This window comes from Xenopus tropicalis, chromosome 9 (assembly GCF_000004195.4).
Source record: "Xenopus tropicalis strain Nigerian chromosome 9, UCB_Xtro_10.0, whole genome shotgun sequence".
Lineage (NCBI taxonomy): Eukaryota > Metazoa > Chordata > Amphibia > Anura > Pipidae > Xenopus > Xenopus tropicalis.
This window is the reverse complement of record NC_030685.2, coordinates 91,072,043-91,092,741: the sequence shown is the minus strand read 5'-3', so window position 1 is coordinate 91,092,741 and position 20,699 is coordinate 91,072,043. Positions and strand designations below refer to the sequence as shown.

General features: G+C 49.9%; 1 protein-coding gene across 1 annotated transcript in view; it reads right to left on the bottom strand.

The window, feature by feature from the left end:
• The window catches only part of slc35f5 (solute carrier family 35 member F5), a 39,613-nt gene extending 22,562 nt beyond the window's left edge, over nt 1–17,051 (bottom strand). The window contains 10 exon segments of the mRNA NM_001142052.1: nt 424–427; nt 430–510; nt 4,729–4,810; nt 5,533–5,723; nt 5,928–6,009; nt 6,454–6,516; nt 10,006–10,149; nt 10,743–10,884; nt 11,805–11,950; nt 17,043–17,051. Of these exon segments, the coding sequence (NP_001135524.1) occupies nt 424–427; nt 430–510; nt 4,729–4,810; nt 5,533–5,723; nt 5,928–6,009; nt 6,454–6,516; nt 10,006–10,149; nt 10,743–10,859 (764 nt within the window). The 5' untranslated portion in view covers nt 10,860–10,884; nt 11,805–11,950; nt 17,043–17,051.
• Between the last annotated feature and the right edge of the window lie 3,648 nt (nt 17,052–20,699).

Genomic DNA, 20,699 nt, shown 5'->3' with positions numbered 1-20,699 from the left:
GGTAGGTAGGAGTAAGGAAAGGGGGGCTCGGGGTACAGAGTGAGGTAGGTAGGAGTTAGGAAAGGGGGCTCGGGTCATGTGAGCACAGTAGGTAGGAGTTAGGAAAGGGGGGCTCGGGGTACAATAGTGAGAGTAGGTAGGAGTAAGGAAAGGGGGGCTCGGGGTACAGTATGAGAAGTAGGTAGGAGTATTAGGAAGGGGGCTCGGGTCAATAGTGAGAGCAGGTAGGAGTAAAGGAAAGGGGGCTCGGGTACAAATCGTGAAGGAGTAGGTAGTGAGTTTAGGCTAAAGGGGGGCTCTGGGGTGAGCAATTAGTGGAGAGTAGGTAAGGAGTGGAAAGGGGGCTCGGGTACAATCGTTGAGAGTAGGTGAGTTATGGAAAAAAGGGGGGCTCGGGTGTAGTCGCTGCCGTCCAAACTTACCCTCAGGCCACAGCCAGTAGCTTGGAGAGGGTGAATCGATCCCCACTGTTACTGGGAAACACCGACGCCAGAATCAAGGTGAACAGCCCTGAAATGAGAGATACTCGTTAGTACTGACCCAGTGAGAACATATCAGTACTGGGTACCAACCCAACTGCAACAAGAACATTACTGGGAACTGCCCCTCTATCCAACTTGCCGATGTTACTATTCCTAAGTATAGACCCTACTGCAGCCCTACTAGCACTAAGTTAGGCCCAACAGCACTGCTACTACTTTGTATAAAAGCTAAATTAGCAGCAAAATTACCTGGTACAGGCCCTACCGTAGCCCTACTATTACCTGTACAGGCCCTACCGTAGCCCTACTATTACCTGCTACAGGCCCTACCGTAGCCCTACAGTACCTTGCTACAGGCCCTTACCGTTAGCCTCTACTAGTACCTGCAGCAGGCCCTACGTAAGGCCCTACTATTACCTTGGACAGGCCCTAGCCTAGGCCTACTATTAACCTGGCACAGGCCCTACGGCCCACTAATTGACCTGGCACAGCCCACCCTAGCCCTACTGATTACTGGCAACAGGCCCATACTCTCAGCCTACATTACCTGGCACAGGCCTCATATCCCCTAGCCGTACTATACCTGGCACGGCGCCTAACGCGTAGCGCCCTACTTTTACCGTGGCACAGGCCTAAAACCGTAGCCGCTAACTATTACCTGTGCACGAAGGCCTACCGTAGCCCTACTATTACCTGGCACAGGCCCTACCGTAGCCCTACTATTACCTGGAACAGGCCCTACCGTAGCCCTACTATTACCTGGCACAGGCCCTACCGTAGCCCTACTATTACCTGGTACAGGCCCTACCGTAGCCGCTCCCCTTATTTTACCTTGGGGGGGGGGGTACATGGCCCTACCGTAGCCCTATCTATTACCATGGCACAGCCCTACCGTAGCCCTACTCATTCACCTGGCACGAGGCCCTACTGTAGACTTACTATTGAACCTGCACAGGCCGACAGTAGCCCTACTATTACTGGCACAGTAAAGGCCTACCGTTAGCTCGTTACCTGGTACAGCCCTACCGTAGCTCTGTTACCTGGTACAGGCCCGACAGTAGCCCTACTATTACCTGGCACAGGCCCTAACCGTCAGCCCTAACCTATTACCTGGCACCAGGCCTCTTACTGTTAGCCTTACTATTACTTGCAGCAGGCCGAGCAGTACCCGCCCTACTATTTACCTGGCACGGCCCTACCGTAGCTCTGTTACCTTGGTACAGGCCCTACCTGTAAGCTCGTACCCCTGGTACTGGCCCGACAGTGAGCCCTATAAAATTCCTGGCTATCAAGGCCCTTACGTAGCCGCCCTACTATTACCTATGGCACAGGCCCTCCCTGTAGCACTATTACCTGGCACAGGCCCGATCAGTAGCCTCTATATTATGGCACAACGGCCCTACCTGTAGCTCTGTTTGACCTTGGTAACATGGCCCTACCGTAGCTCTGTTACCTGGTACAGGCCCGACAGTAGCCCTACTATTACCTGGCACAGGCCCACCGTAAGCTCTGTTACCCTGGCACAGGCCCGGACAGTGAGCCCTACTATGTAACGTACCTGGCAACAGGCCCTACTGTTAGCTCTGTTACCGGTACAGCGGCCCGCAGATAGCCACTATTTACCGGCACAGGCCCTACGTAGCTCTGTTACCTGGTACAGGCCCTACCGTAGCTCTGTTACCTGGTACAGGCCCTACCGTAGCCCTACTATTACCTGGTACAGGCCCTACCGTAGCCCTACTATTACCTGGCACAGGCCCGACAGTAGCCCTACTATTACCTGGCACAGGCCCTACCGTAGCTCTGTTACCTGGTACAGGCCCTACCGTAGCCCTATATACCTGTACAGGCCCTACCGTAGCCACTATTACCATATGGTCACTAGGCCCTAGCCGTAGCTCTTTACCTGGTTACAGGCTGCCTACCGTAGCTCTGTTACGCTGGTACATGGGCCCCAGTGCCTACTAATTACCTGGCAACAGGCCTACCAGTAGCCCTACTATACCTGGACGAGGCCCTAACCTCGTACCTATAGTACTGGACAAGGCCCGACAGTAAGCCCTACTTAGCCCTGGCAACAGGTCCCTCCGTAGCTCGGTACTGACAGGCCTACCGAGCCTCTACTATTCACGTGGCACAGGCCTCGTTAGCCCTACTATACTTGGCACATGGCCCTACTGTAGCCTTACTGATACCTGGCAAACAGGCCCGACAGTAGCGCCCTACTATTACCTGGCCAGGCCCTACGGTAGCCCTAGCTATTAACTGGCACAGGCCCTACTTGATAGCCTTACTAATTACCTTGCACAGGCCTATCACCTACTATTACCTGGCACAGGCCACTACGAGCCTAGCTATTATCCTTGCACAGGCCCTACGTAGCCTTACTATCAGCCTGGCACAGGCCCGACAAGTAGCTCCTACTTATTACCGCTGCACGCCCTAACGTCCGCTCTGTTAACCTGGTACAGGCCTACCCGAGCTCTGTTACTCTGTACAGGCCCGACAGTAGCCCCTACTGATTACCCTGGCACAGCCCTACAAGTAGCCCTACTATTACCTGGCATCAGGCCCTACTGGTACGCCTTACATTCCTGGCAACAGGCCCGGACAGTAGCCCTAATCTATTACCTGGCACAGGCCCTACCGTAGGCTCTGTTATCCTGGTAACAGGCCCTATCCGTAGCTCGTTACCTGTACATGGCCCTACCGGTAGCTCTGTTACTCCTGGCCAAGGCACCGACAGTACCCTTACTATTACCTGCACAGCCCGACAGTAACGCCTACTATTACCTGGATCAGGCCCTACCGTAGCTCTGTTACTGGTACAGGCCCCGATCAAGTAGCCCTACTCTTAACCTGCACAGGCCTACCGTAGCTCTGTACCTGGTAAGGCCCTACGTAGCTCTGTTACCGGTACAGCCCTCCGTAGCCTCCACCATTCCTGGTAGCACGCCCTACCGTACCTGCTATTCTACCTGGCACAGCCCGACAGTAGCCTACTATTACCTTGGCAAAGGCCCTACCTTGTAGCTCTGTTACCTGGGTAACAGGCCTTACGTAGCCCTACTAATTACTGTAACAAGGCCCTACCAGTAGCCCTATCTATTACCTGGCACAGGCCCTACCTGGCCTGTACCTGGTACAAAGCAGGCCCTACCGAAGGCTCTGTTACTTGTACTAGGCACCCGACAGTAGCCCTACTATTACCTGGCATCAGGCCCTACGTAGCCCTACTAAATTAACTTGGCACGAGGCCCTACTGTAGCCTTACTATTAGACCTCGTGGCACAGCCAACGACAGTAAGCCCACTATTACCTGGCAACAGGCCCTACTGTAGTCTCTGTTTACCTGGTACAGGGCCCTACGAGCTCTGGTTACGGTACAGGCCCCGACAGTTAGCCTACTATTAACCTTGGCACAGGCCCTACCCGTAGCTATGTTACAGGTACAGGCCCGACAGTAGCCTACTATTACCTGCAGCAGGCCCTACCTGATGCTCTGGTACCTGGCACATGGCCGCCAGTAGCTTCTACTATTACCTGGACAGGCCCTAATCCGTAGCTCCTGTTACCTGGTCAGCCCGACAGTAGCTCCTACTATTACCTGGCACAGGCCCTTCCGTAGCTGCTGTTACCGTTGGTTACAGGGCCCTACAACGTAGCTCTGTTACCTGTGTACAGGCCTATCTACCTGTAGCCCTACTATTACCTGGTACATGGCCTTACTGTAGCCCTACTATTACCCTTGGCCCAACGCAGGCCCGACAGTAGCCCTACTATTACCTGCACAGGCCCTAGACGTAGCCTTACATACCTGGCACAGGCTTACCTGTAGCCCTGTTACCTGTAACATGCAAGAATAATATCTGAATACAGAAGTATAACCATCACTACTAATACCACAAGGTGTAGAACTTGTATGAAGGATGATATAAGGGAGTCTAGACAAAAACAAAAAGTCACCCCAACAGCAGCAATTTACTAGGCGGTGAGTCGGACTCGCTGAGTAACTGCCCGAGACACACTCCTGCCTTATTATCATTATATTATGCTGCTGTGATATTTCCAATTTGTACCAATTAATCAAGTTCAGGCTGGGCCCATCCCATTCTAGAGACTCCACCTCCACTCCCGAGCGTGTCACTTCCTGGGCCGCACTCATATTCCCGCGTCACCTTAGTAAATCTGCCCCCCCCGTATTATCGCCGGGTACAAGACTGTATCAGAGGAAACGATTCGTTACCAGAAGTCGATGAAATGATATTAACGATGGCCACTTGCGTATCAGAAAGGGCCTCCTGATAGGAATAATTCGCCAGAAACCACTGGAATGAGAAGAGTTAAAGGCGCAGTTAAAGGGACGCGGGGTACAGAGTAGGCCCCCCCCTCCACATTTCCCCAGAATTCCTGTAGTCTCTGGAACTGAGCGTCTCTGCTCCAATTAAAACCAATCAGGGAAGCCCAGTAGGTACCTCTGTGGGGTCGGGGAGAGAAGGGGGGGGGCTCAGAAAGCAAAAGGGGGCGGAGCTAGACAAGGAAGTAACAAAAGAGCTGTAGTTGAACTGCCTGCAATAGAGAAGCAAATCTGCCCACTGTGCCCCCTATAATAACAACTACGTCTCTCATCAGCAGCACTGAGCCGGCCCACCGAGCCCACCTGGCCGCCGTGTGGTTTTATAGTGCTACTGCGCCTTTATTTTCTATCCCCTTTATATTTATCATATGGATATATTATTAAATAGTATTAAATATAACTCTGGGTTTATCCCTCTCTCTCACAGCAGGATTGGGATGCACCATTAAACTGCCCCCCCACCCTCCCACACTCTCCCACACTCTCCCACACTCTCCCACACTCTCCCACACTCTCCCACACTCTCCCACACTCTCCCACACTCTCCCACACTCTCCCACACTCTCCCACACTCTCCCACACCCTCCCACACCCTCCCACACCCTCCCACACTGCAGGATTGGGATGCACCATTAAACTGCCCCTTCAGCACCCCCCCCCCCCCCCCCCCCCAATAGAAGAAGACGACTTTACCACAAAGCAGAAGAAGAAGCTGATCTTGGCCACTTGGCACACCGTGAGTTTGGCCACGCCCCTGAGCATGGCGTCACTCTGGCGAATGGGGGGATTGGCCATGCGAGACAACTTGGCTTCTACGGCTTGGCTGGACGGGAGCTGCCGCACCTCCATCAGGTTACTGAACCGCACCCGCGGGGCCTTCACCGCTGCAGGGAAATTGTAGGGTGAACAGTTCAGTTTCAATATGGTGCCACGGAGCCACCAGTCAGCAGCAGGTTCTATTGCCCCCACAGACATTTCCACCCCTTGTGTCTATTGGGCACGGAATGTCTGTGAGCAGCAAGGAACACTGGCCCAGCCCCCGGCCCCCCAATGGCTAAACCTTTCATTTGGTACATTGGGTGCCTTACCTTTGTCTGGGGCAACTCGCCCCGCTCCCACCTTCTCATTCTGCAAATCATGGAACTTCACAGGAACATAGAGGGGTTCACTCTGTAAGCAAAGCAGAAACTTCTATTAAATAAGGGAGGGGCCCAGGGCAGAGAGGGGCCCAGGGCAGAGAGGGGCCCAGGGCAGAGAGGGGCCCAGGGCAGAGAGGGGCCCAGGGCAGAGAGGGGCCCAGGGCAGAGAGGGGCCCAGGGGCTCAGGAGAGGGGCCCAGGGGCTCAGGAGAGAATCTAGAAGGGCCTTGAGGATCAGGAAGGACAGAATCCAGAGAATCTGGAGGTGAGAATGGGGAGCAGAGAGTCCCCCCCACGAGCACAGGCAGACCCCCCCCCGGAGCACAGGCAGACCCCCCCCCGGAGCACAGGCAGACCCCACCCCCTGGAGCACAGACATTAGTGGGACCCTGAGGAACAGGAATAGGAAGGAAGTGGTGGAAGATGAACCCCCATGACAGTGTGACCCTGTCACTACCCAATGAGATGGATCGTACCAGGGCATGTGTCAGGGTGTGATCGGTGGTGCAGGCAGGGAAATAACCTTCAGCATCTGCAAACTGAGGGGAGAAATAAAGATTTTACATGAAGATGAAACTAAACAGATTATGCTGCCCTTCTGCACTGCGTTACCGAATAGCAGCCTCCCAGCAGGGGCGGTGGGACCAATACAGTAACGGAACAGACTCTCCAGCTAAACCCATCAGCTAACCTGCCCCCTACAGCCCCTAACTAAGCCTGGTTCCCTGCTAATAGCCTTACCCATCAGCTAGCCAATCCCCTACAGCCCCTAACTAAGCCTGGTTCCCTGCTAATAGCCTTACCCATCAGCTAACCTGCCCCCTACAGCCCCTAACTGAGCCTGGTTCCCTGCTAATAGCCTTACCCATCAGCTAGCCTGCCCCCTACAGCCCCTAACTAAGCCTGGTTCCCTGCTAATAGCCTTACCCATCAGCTAGCCTGTCCTACAGCCCCTAACTGAGCCTGGTTCCCTGCTAATAGCCTTACCCATCAGCTAGCCTGTCCCACAGTCCCTAACTGAGCCTGGTTCCCTGCTAATAGCCTTACCCATCAGCTAGCCTGTCCTACAGCCCCTAACTGAGCCTGGTTCCCTGCTAATAGCCTTACCCATCAGCTAGCCTGTCCTACAGTCCCTAACTGAGCCTGGTTCCCTGCTAATAGCCTTACCCATCAGCTAGCCAATCCCCTACAGTCCCTAACTAAGCCTGGTTCCCTGCTAATAGCCTTACCCATCAGCTAGCCAATCCCCTACAGTCCCTAACTAAGCCTGGTTCCCTGCTAATAGCCTTACCCATCAGCTAGCCTGCCCCCTACAGCCCCTAACTGAGCCTGGTTCCCTGCTAATAGCCTTACCCATCAGCTAGCCAATCCCCTACAGTCCCTAACTAAGCCTGGTTCCCTGCTAATAGCCTTACCCATCAGCTAGCCTGCCCCCTACAGCCCCTAACTGAGCCTGGTTCCCTGCTAATAGCCTTACCCATCAGCTAGCCTGCCCCCTACAGTCCCTAACTGAGCCTGGTTCCCTGCTAATAGACTTACCCATCAGCTAGCCTGTCCTACAGCCCCTAACTAAGCCTGGTTCCCTGCTAATAGCCTTACCCATCAGCTAGCCAATCCCCTACAGTCCCTAACTAAGCCTGGTTCCCTGCTAATAGCCTTACCCATCAGCTAGCCAATCCCCTACAGTCCCTAACTAAGCCTGGTTCCCTGCTAATAGCCTTACCCATCAGCTAGCCTGCCCCCTACAGTCCCTAACTAAGCCTGGTTCCCTGCTAATAGCCTTACCCATCAGCTAGCCTGCCCCCTACAGCCCCTAACTGAGCCTGGTTCCCTGCTAATAGCCTTACCCATCAGCTAGCCTGTCCTACAGTCCCTAACTGAGCCTGGTTCCCTGCTAATAGCCTTACCCATCAGCTAGCCAATCCCCTACAGTCCCTAACTAAGCCTGGTTCCCTGCTAATAGCCTTACCCATCAGCTAGCCTGCCCCCTACAGTCCCTAACTGAGCCTGGTTCCCTGCTAATAGCCTTACCCATCAGCTAGCCTGCCCCCTACAGCCCCTAACTAAGCCTGGTTCCCTGCTAATAGCCTTACCCATCAGCTAGCCTGTCCTACAGCCCCTAACTAAGCCTGGTTCCCTGCTAATAGCCTTACCCATCAGCTAGCCTGTCCCCTACAGCCCCTAACTAAGCCTGGTTCCCTGCTAATAGCCTTACCCATCAGCTAGCCTGCCCCCTACAGCCCCTAACTAAGCCTGGTTCCCTGCTAATAGCCTTACCCATCAGCTAGCCAATCCTACAGTCCCTAACTAAGCCTGGTTCCCTGCTAATAGCCTTACCCATCAGCTAGCCAATCCTACAGCCCCTAACTAAGCCTGGTTCCCTGCTAATAGCCTTACCCATCAGCTAGCCAATCCTACAGTCCCTAACTAAGCCTGGTTCCCTGCTAATAGCCTTACCCATCAGCTAGCCAATCCCCTACAGTCCCTAACTAAGCCTGGTTCCCTGCTAATAGCCTTACCCATCAGCTAGCCAATCCCCTACAGTCCCTAACTGAGCCTGGTTCCCTGCTAATAGCCTTACCCATCAGCTAGCCAATCCTACAGTCCCTAACTAAGCCTGGTTCCCTGCCAATAGCCTTACCCATCAGCTAACCAATCCCCTACAGCCCCTAACTGAGCCTGGTTCCCTGCTAATAGCCTTACCCATCAGCTAGCCATCCTACAGTCCCTAACTAAGCCTGGTTCCCCTGCTAATAGCCTTACCATCAGCTAGCCAATCCCCTACAGTCCCTAACTGAGCCTGGTTCCCTGCTAATAGCCTTACCCATCAGCTAGCCTGCCCCCTACAGTCCCTAACTGAGCCTGGTTCCCTGCTAATAGCCTACCCATCAGCTAGCCTGTTCCTACAGCCCCTAACTAAGCCTGGTTCCCTGCTAATAGCCTTACCCATCAGCTAGCCATCCCCTACAGCCCCTAACTAAGCCTGGTTCCCCTGCTAATAGCCTTACCCATCAGCTAGCTGTCCTACAAGCCCCCTAACTAAGCCTGGTTCCCTGCTAATAGCCTTACCCATCAGCTAGCCTGTCCCCTACAGCCCCCTAACTGAGCCTGGTTCCGCTGCTAATAGCCTTACCCATCAGCTAGCCTGCCCCCTACAGCCCCTAACTAAGCCTGGTTCCCTGCTAATAGCCTTACCCATCAGCTAGCCTGCCCCTACAGCCCCTAACTAAGCCTCCTGCTAATAGCCTTACCCATCAGCTAGCCTGTCCTACAGCCCCTAACTAAGCCTGGTTCCCTGCTAATAGCCTTACCCATCAGCTAGCCTGTCCCCTACAGCCCCTAACTAAGCCTGGTTCCCTGCTAATAGCCTTACCCATCAGCTAGCCTGCCCCCTACAGCCCCTAACTAAGCCTGGTTCCCTGCTAATAGCCTTACCCATCAGCTAGCCAATCCTACAGTCCCTAACTAAGCCTGGTTCCCTGCTAATAGCCTTACCCATCAGCTAGCCAATCCCCTACAGTCCCTAACTAAGCCTGGTTCCCTGCTAATAGCCTTACCCATCAGCTAGCCAATCCTACAGCCCCTAACTAAGCCTGGTTCCCTGCTAATAGCCTTACCCATCAGCTAGCCAATCCTACAGCCCCTAACTAAGCCTGGTTCCCTGCTAATAGCCTTACCCATCAGCTAGCCAATCCTACAGTCCCTAACTAAGCCTGGTTCCCTGCTAATAGCCTTACCCATCAGCTAGCCAATCCCCTACAGTCCCTAACTGAGCCTGGTTCCCTGCTAATAGCCTTACCCATCAGCTAGCCAATCCCCTACAGTCCCTAACTAAGCCTGGTTCCCTGCTAATAGCCTTACCCATCAGCTAGCCAATCCTACAGTCCCTAACTAAGCCTGGTTCCCTGCCAATAGCCTTACCCATCAGCTAACCAATCCCCTACAGCCCCTAACTGAGCCTGGTTCCCTGCCAATAGCGGATCCCCTTGTTACAGACATTTATGATGCACAAACAGAATGGGACTCACAAAGGTGGAATTCCTGTCACGGAAGCATTTGCTGCATTGCTGTCTCCACGGCCTCCATACAATGAACCCCAACAAGTACAGGACAAACATTGAGGTTTTCGCAAAGGTACTAAAAAAGGGTTTGTTGTATTCCTGAAATATGTACTGAAAGGAAAAGGTTTCCATTACTTCTTTGTTCCTTCATATTTAGTATCAGCAAGAAAAGCACAAACACGGGGCTCCTACCCCCTTACTGGGACTATTGATATATCAGAGGATTTGATAGAGAAAATATGTTTATGTTTAAAGGTGTTTTTATAAGAAATTGCTGTTACTCATAGAAGTACTGCCGCTCGAATGGCCCCCGGCGAGCCCACGGGAACGGCCCCCGGCGAGCCCACGGGAACGGCCCCCGGCGAGCCCACGGGAACGGCCCCCGGCGAGCCCACGGGAACCGCCCCCGGCGAGCCCACGGGAACCGCCCCCGGCGAGCCCACGGGAACCGCCCCCGGCGAGCCCACGGGAACCGCCCCCGGCGAGCCCACGGGAACCGCCCCCGGCGAGCCCACGGGAACCGCCCCCGGCGAGCCCACGGGAACCGCCCCCGGCGAGCCCACGGGAACCGCCCCCTAGGAACTGCCACAAGGCTAGCGAATGGAATGCCGCACAGAAAGCTCGGGGGGGCGCAGGAATAAAGTACAAGTGCACTTTGCTGTGATACACTGACTGGTTCTCATTGGCCACAAAGGGAAACTCACGGAAGTCAGCTCAGACGACGCAACCCAAATAATATCCACCAGCAGCAGGATAACGATTCCCAGCAGCAAACGTCTCCTCTGGTAGATGGAGCTTCCCTGAATGTTTATTCGATTCATTATAAAAATCCAAATTATGTGAGAACTGAAAAATCAGTAAAGATGCGAATCAATCTACAGAACCGTAATCTGTCATACCCCCCCCCCCCCATTCCTTCCTGTTTATCCCCATAGGCACCTACTGTGTATCCCCATACCCCCCGATCCCCATAGGTACCTACTGTGTATCCCCACAGGCACCTACTGTGTATCCCCACAGGCACCTACTGTGTATCCCCACAGGCACCTACTGTGTATCCCCACAGGCACCTACTGTGTATCCCCACAGGCACCTACTGTGTATCCCCACAGGCACCTACTGTGTATCCCCACAGGCACCTACTGTGTATCCCCACAGGCACCTACTGTGTATCCCCACAGGCACCTACTGTGTATCCCCACAGGCACCTACTGTGTATCCCCACAGGCACCTACTGTGTATCACCACTACCCCCTAATCCCCATAAGCACCTACTGTGTATCCCCACTACCCCCCCAATCCCCATAGGCACCTACTGTGTATCCCCACTACCCCCCGATCCCCATAGGTACCTACTGTGTATCCCCACTACCCCCAAATTCCCATAGGCACCTATTGTGTATCCCCACTACCCCCAAATTCCCATAGACACCTATTGTGTATCCCCACTACCCCCAAATTCCCATAGGCACCTACTGTGTATCCCCACTACCCCCAAATTCCCATAGACACCTATTGTGTACCCCCACTACCCCCCCAATCCCCATAGGCACCTACTGTGTATCCCCACTACCCCCAAATTCCCATAGACACCTATTGTGTACCCCCACTACCCCCCCAATCCCCATAGGCACCTACTGTGTATCCCCACTACCCCCCAACCCCCACACTTCCTATATATATATATATATATTTGTATCTTTTTCACACAGATTTCCTATTGATGTTGGGAATGAGGGAAGGTTACTCCCAACTCATATTCGCACCATTGTTTAGTCTCAGCGCTGTCTGTCTGTCCTTCTCCCAGACACAGGTCACAGTCTGTCCATCCTACGGGCTTGGGGCTGATTCTGGGCAGGGAGTACTTGTGAGTCGGTACCAAACCTGTCACTCATTACCTCTAGGGCATCATCTGGAAAACAATAAAAGTGAATGATTTTGGCTCAGAACGAAATCCCCTGTACTAGTGCCCAGGCACACTCACTGGCACAGGGACTGCAGCACTTACACACTCACACTAGAACTACAGATACTATATCAATCAATTATATGGTTAGGGAGTCAGGCACACCTGTACATTACAGACACACACACACCTGTACATGACAGACACACACACACCTGTACATGACAGACACACACACACCTGTACATTACAGACAGACACACGCACCTGTACATTACAGACACACACACACGCACCTGTACATGACAGACACACACACCTGTACATGACAGACACACACACCTGTACATGACAGACACACACGCACCTGTACATGACACACACACGCACCTGTACATGACAGACACACCTGTACATGACAGACACACACACACCTGTACATGACAGACACACACACACCTGTACATGACAGACACACCACACCTGTACATGACAGACACACACACACACCTGTACATGACAGACACACACACACACTGTACATGACAGACACACAGTACATGACAGACACACACACACACACCTGTACATGACAGACACACACACACACCTGTACATGACAGACACACACACACACCTGTACATGACAGACACACACACACACCTGTACATGACAGACACACACACACCTGTACATGACAGACACACACACACACACACACCTGTACATGACAGACACACACACCTGTACATTACACACACCTGTACATTACACACACACACCTGTACATTACACACACACACACCTGTACATTACACACACACACACACCTGTACATTACAGACACACACACCTGTACATTACAGACACACACACACACACACCTGTACATTACAGACACACACACACCTGTACATTACAGACACACACACACACACACTGTACATTACAGACACACACACACACACACACCTGTACATTACAGACACAACACACTGTACATTACAGACACACACACACACACCTGTACATTACAGACACACACCTGTACATTACACACACACACACACCTGTACATGACAGACACACACACACCTGTACATGACAGACACACACGCACCTGTACATTACAGACAGACACACGCACCTGTACATTACAGACACACACACGCACCTGTACATTACAGACACACACACACACACCTGTACATGACAGACACACACACCTGTACATGACAGACACACACACCTGTACATGACAGACACACACGCACCTGTACATGACACACACACGCACCTGTACATGACAGACACACACACATGACAGACACACACACACCTGTACATGACAGACACACACACAACCTGTACATGACAGACACACACACACCTGTACAGACAGACACACACACACACACCTGTACATGACAGACACACACACACACCTGTACATGACAGACACACACACACACACCTGTACATGACAGAACACACACACACACCTGTACATGACAGACACACACACACACACACCTGTACATGACAACACACACACACACCTGTACATTACAGACACACACACACCTGTACATGACAGACACACACACACACACACACCTGTACATGACAGACACACACACCTGTACACACACACCTGTACATTACACACACACACCTGTACATTACACACACACACACACACACCTGTACATTACACACACACACACACACACCTGTACATTACACACACACACACACACTGTACATTACACACACAGTACACAGACACACACTGTACATTACAGACACACACACACACACACCTGTACATTACAGACACACACACACCTGTACATTACAGACATTACACACACACACACCTGTACATTACAGACACACACACACACACACACACACTGTACATTACAGACACACACACACACACCTGTACATTACAGACACACAACACACACTGTACATTACAGACACACACAACACCTGTACATTACAGACACAAACACCTGTACATTACAGACACAAACACCTGAACATTAGACACACACACACACCACACAAACACCTGTACATTACAGACACACACACACACACCTGTACATTACAGACACACACCTGTACATTACACACACACACACACCTGTACATTACAGACACACACACACACACCTGTACATTACACACACACACCTGTACATTACAACACATCACACACAACACACACACACCTGTACATTACACACACAACACCTGTACATTACCACACACACACACTTACACACACACACACACCTGTACATTACAGACACACACACACCTGTACATTACAAACACACACACACCTGTACATTACAGACACACACACACACACACCTGTACATTACAGACACACACACACCTGTACATTACAGACACACCACACACCTGTACATTACAGACACACACACACACACACACTTACAGACAACCACACACACACCTGTACATTACAGACACACACACACACACCTGTACATTACAGACACACACACACACACACAGACACACACACACACACACCTGTACATTACAGACACACACACCTGTACATTACAGACACAAACACCTGTACATTACACACACACACACACACCTGTACATTACAGACACACACACCTGTACATTACAGACACACACACACACCTGTACATTACAGACCACACACACACACACATTACAGACACACACACCTGTACATTACAGCACCACACACACCTGTACACAGACACACACCTGTACATTACACACACACACCTGTACATTACACACACACACCTGTACATTACACACACACACACATTACACACACACACACACACACCACACACCTGTACATTACACACACACACTGTACATTACAGTTACACACACACCTGTACATTACACACACACACACCTGTACATTACACACACACACACACACCTGTACATTACAGACACACACACACCTGTACATTACAGACCACACACACTGTACATTACAGACACACACACACACCTGTACATTACAGAGACACACACACACAACACACACCTGTACATTACAGACACACAGACACACACCTGTACATTACAGACAACACACACACACACACCTGTACATTACAGACACACACACACACCTGTACATTACACACACACACACTGTACATTACAGACACACACACACACCACACACCTGTACATTACACACACACACACCTGTACATTACAGACACACACACATTACACACACACCTGTACATTACAGACACACACACACACCTGTACATTACAGACACACACACACACCTGTACATTACAGACACACACGACACACACCTGTACATTACAGACACACACACACACACCTGTACATTACAGACACACACACACACACACACACCTGTACATTCAACACACACAACCTGTACATTACACACACACACACACACACACTGTACATTCACACACACACACCTGTACTACATTACACACACACACCTGTACATTACACACACACAAACACCTGTACATTACACACACACACACACACCTGTACATTACAGACACACACACACCTGTACATTACAGACACACACACACAACCTGTACATTACAGACACACACACACACCTGTACATTACAGACACACACACACATACACACACACACACCTGTACATTACACACACACACACACACACACCTGTACATTACTACATACACAACACCTGTACATTACACACACACACACACACCTGTACATTACAGACACACACACACACCTGTACATTACACACACACAACCTGTACATTACAACACACACCTGTACATTACACAAACACACAACACACACACACACACCTGTACATTACACACACACACCTGTACATTACACACACACACACACACACACACCTGTACATTACAGACACACACCTGTACATTACACATGTACATAAACACACACACACACCTGTACATTACACACACACACACACACACACACACACACCTGTACATTACAGACACACACCTGTACATTACAGACACACACACACACCTGTACATTACCACACACACACCTGTACATTAACACACACACACACACACACACACCTGTACATTACAGACACACACCTGTACATTACACACACACACACACACCTGTACATTACACACACACACACACACACACACACACACACCACACATACCACACCACACACACACCTGTACATTACACACACACACACCTGTACATTACAGACACACACACACACCTGTACATTACAGACACACACACACCTGTACATTACACACACACACACACCTGTACATTACACACACACACCTGTACATTACACACACACACACACACACCTGTACATTACACACACACCAACCTGTACATTACACACACCACCTGTACATTACATGTACATTACAGACACACACCTGTACATTACACACACACAACATGTACATTAACACACACACACACCTGTACATTACACCACACACACCTGTACATTACACACACACACACTGTTACATTACAGACACACACACTGTACATTACAGACACACACACACACACTGTACATTACACACACACCTGTACATTACACACACACACACACACACACACTGTACATTACAACACACACACACACACACCTGTACATTACACACACACACACACACCTGTACATTACAGACACACACCTGTACATTACAGACACACACCTGTACATTACAGACACACACACCTGTACATTACAGACACCTGTACATTACAGACACACACACTGTACATTACAGACACACACCTGTACATTACAGACACACACACAGTACATTACAGACACACACACACACACCTGTACATTACAGACACACACACACCTGTACATTACAGACACACACACACCTGTACATTACAGACACACACACACCTGTACATGACAGACAGACAGAAGCGCAAAAGAGACGCTAAACACACAGAGAGTCGCAGCCAGACACTGCGATTCACACGGAAAGACTCACAAACACACAAACCTATTTACCAGGGATCATGCACTTAGTTCCGGGTTCCGGTTGCTGCACCAACCAGTCACCGCCGGATATCCGGATCCTTCTGAAAACAAACGCTCAGCTTTTAACCCCGCCCACTCCGGCACTTACCGGCTGTACCTGAGCGGTACGGTAACCCACAGGCAGCGCCCCGCCCCTACATTCCCGCCCCACCGCTGTCACTGCCGTGTTATTGCCTCCTGGGGGGCGGGGCCATTGGCTCTTGCGCCTGCGCCCTGGCTGCACTTCCGCCTTGCCGCTGTAGGGGGTGTGGCTCGGCTGTTGCTGGTCGTTTGGCGTCGACTCCTCAAATGTTCATGTTTAGTAGAACGGAGAAAGTCATAGTGCTGAGGGGGTTATTCCTGCCGAGGGGCGGGGGGTAATGGGAGACGGGGGTTGATGGGAAGTTACGGGCGGAACTAAGCCTCTGACAGCGGTGCGGCCATTTCTGTAATGGGCAACAACTCTAGGGGAAAGGTGGCTTTACAGTTGGGCAATGGAGCTCACTATTGGGCACTTAGGGAAACCCAACCAGAGAATGGGAGTGTTGAGGGAATACTTGAGAAGTTTGGAACAGACTAGAAGGGCAGATTGGGGTTGTTTCTCAGATTAGCCCCCCCCCCCATGCAGTGCTGAGAGTTTCTTCCTAGTTGGCCAGGAAAGGGTTAAGAAGTAAATGAAGGATTGTTAAAGGGGAAGTAAAGGGCAAAAAACCCATTGCATGTCCTGAGGGTAAAAAGAAGCATATTTACTTTAATCGCTATTTTATACGGTTTCTTTGAAATAATGTGTTCCGTGCCACCGACTACACTGATTGGCTCCTCTCCCTCCTGAAGCTGCGACATTACGAGAATAAATCGGTTTCATATCATATTCAATAACAATCATCTCTGTTCCGTGTTCTCAGAACTGCCCCTAAGGAGATACCTTTTGCTTTTCTGGATGAGACTTTGTTGCCCCAGCGTATAATTGCTTTTTGCCCCAAACAAAAAGGTCACTGTTACCCCGGGGTTCAACCACTCGCACATTTGCTGTAGGTTCTGGGCCACTAGAGATCACTAGATCCAGTACAGCGGGGTTCCTGATTGGCTCCCCAACTTGTTCCCATTAACTGCCCCAGAAGTACCATTGCCCCAGTCATTATCAGGGTAATTTAAATCCCCCATTATTATCACTTGCCCCAAACTAGCAGCCTTTTCTATTTGCAAGAGGAGCTGAGCCTCTTCCCTTACATTAGGGGGGCTATAGCTACCCCCACCATTAATTTGCGGGACTCTTTACTGTCTGCGAGAAGCTCAACCCATAAAGCTTCAGCCCCTCATTTCCCACCATGTCTTCCTATATATTGGCTTTTAGACCCTGCTTAACAAACAGACACCCCTCCTCCCTTCCTATTGCCTCTGTCCTGCAATACAAAGTATGTATGTATGTATAACTTTATTTATAAAGCGCCACAAGGGTACGCAGCGCTGTACAGTCTTACAGAATACAAAATTACACACAGGGAGGGCAAGTGATATAATAAATAAATACAATAAATATATATATCTATATAGAAGTGCCATGTGGTATGAGACACAGTAGGAAGGAGGTCCCTGCCCCGTAAAGCTTACAATCTAAGTATAGCCCCCTATAGTTACTGCCCAGTCATGTGACTCATTCAGCCAATCACACCATTTCCTCCCAGCACCTCTAGGTCTCCCATTTTACCCCCCATGCCTAAAGTCCCCCCAGCCCTCTAGCCTTCCTCTACCCTAAAGCAACTGCACTATCATCATTAAGGTGCCCCCCACCCCCTGGGAAAGAGCCTGTAGCCAATGGGAATATCAGCCCAGTTTTGCAGAAACCCAAAGCCCTTCTCCCTGCCCCAATCTCTGAGCCGGGCATTAATCTCCCTGAGCTCCCACTGACTCCCTAAGGAGCATCTGTTGCAAGGACCCTACATGGAGAACTGTTGCTTGGTTCTAGGGTTTGGCATGTGGGGTAGTGAGAGGGGCAGATTATTGGGAGGGGCTGGGGAAGACCCAGTGGAGGGGGGACACAATTTCAGTTAAAAAAGAGTGATTTAATAAAAACTAGGCGAAAAGCCGTTATAAATCAATGTATTTTTCGAAACGGAATATTTTCCACCAAGTACGCAATTCTTTTGTGGGCAGGTTTTCTAGTCTCCTAAATATATTTGCCAGCATTGCATCTTCTAAAATGGTGGTCTGAGAAAAAAACCTGTCCCGTTTCTGTAACCTAGAGGGGGTCATTAGGCTCATAATGTAAGGCAAAGTAACAACTAATAACAATAATAGAATATACAGGTTCCGGTCAGTGTAGTCGAGTAAAGCCACAGTGGGAATAAATCAAAGGAGTTGGGTTCCCAATGAGCAGGACATTTATATAAAGTGGAATTAAACCCTCGAATGTAACAAATGTAACCGGACAGGTATGTGCCAACGCCGAGCTGGAATGTTATGGCATCCTGAGAGTTTGCTTGGGACCAAGTAGTATCTTTAATTACTGAATACAGCTATATGTTCTATTCCCCCTTATCTCTCATTATATACAGCTATATGTTCTATTCCCCCTCTCATTATATACAGCTATATGTTCTATTCCCCCTCTCATTATATACAGCTATATGTTCTATTCCCCCTTATCTCTCATTATATACAGTTATATGTTCTATTCCCCCTTATCTCTCATTATATACAGCTATATGTTCTATTCCCCCTTATCTCTCATTATATACAGCTATATGTTCTATTCCCCCCTATCTCTCATTATATACAGCTATATGTTCTATTCCCCCTATCTCTCATTATATACAGTGTCAGAGAAAAAAGAAACCATCTTGTTTTTTTCTCCATCTTGTTCATATCATTTAATATTAGAAGGGTTGTGAAATACATTGTATAAGAATGTTTCTGTTTGCTGTTGTAAAAACATTTTTGATGAGTCCGCAAACTTGTGAAAAGCATGTTGGGTGTTGGTCAACTGGGCCTCTTTGTCTGTTCTTAGAGATAAAAAGCTACTACTGATTAAGACTGTTTCAGGACTATAAGACAAACATGCTTTGGGTTATTCAAAGTAGTATCATCTCATAGACAATTCTTCATATTTAAGAATGTTTGGATACTGCCCTTCGTACATACGAATAAAATGTAGCTACAATCAAACTGGCCTATCAACAGTTTTTCCTTGACAGCTTTGGTGCCGAAACCCGGGAGTGGAGAAATTGGAGGACAGCCATACAGGAGGAGATGATTGGATACCGAGACCTTAGGCGCCAATAAAGGTGAGACCAAAGATTTGTCTCTGATAAGCTCTCGCTATCACTTTCATTCCCTCGCTTGGCTGTATCTACAAGAGTAACCCGCTCTACAAACCTTGGATAGGCCAGCCGTAAGTTGTTTGTTTGTCTCTTTGTTAGTCTGTGTCTAACCCCTTGTGAGTTAGTGTAACAGATGTGCATAACCCGTTACATGTTTGTGTTTCATGTTTTAGGTAACTGTGAATGTACTAATGTGTCAGTGAAAGTGTTTTTTTGTTTATGATAAGAACTCTCTCTCTTGCCTTCATGGGATAATTGTTCTTTAATTTAATCTCTCACTGTGTAAACTATTATAAGGATTTACTGTAAGAATGATACTA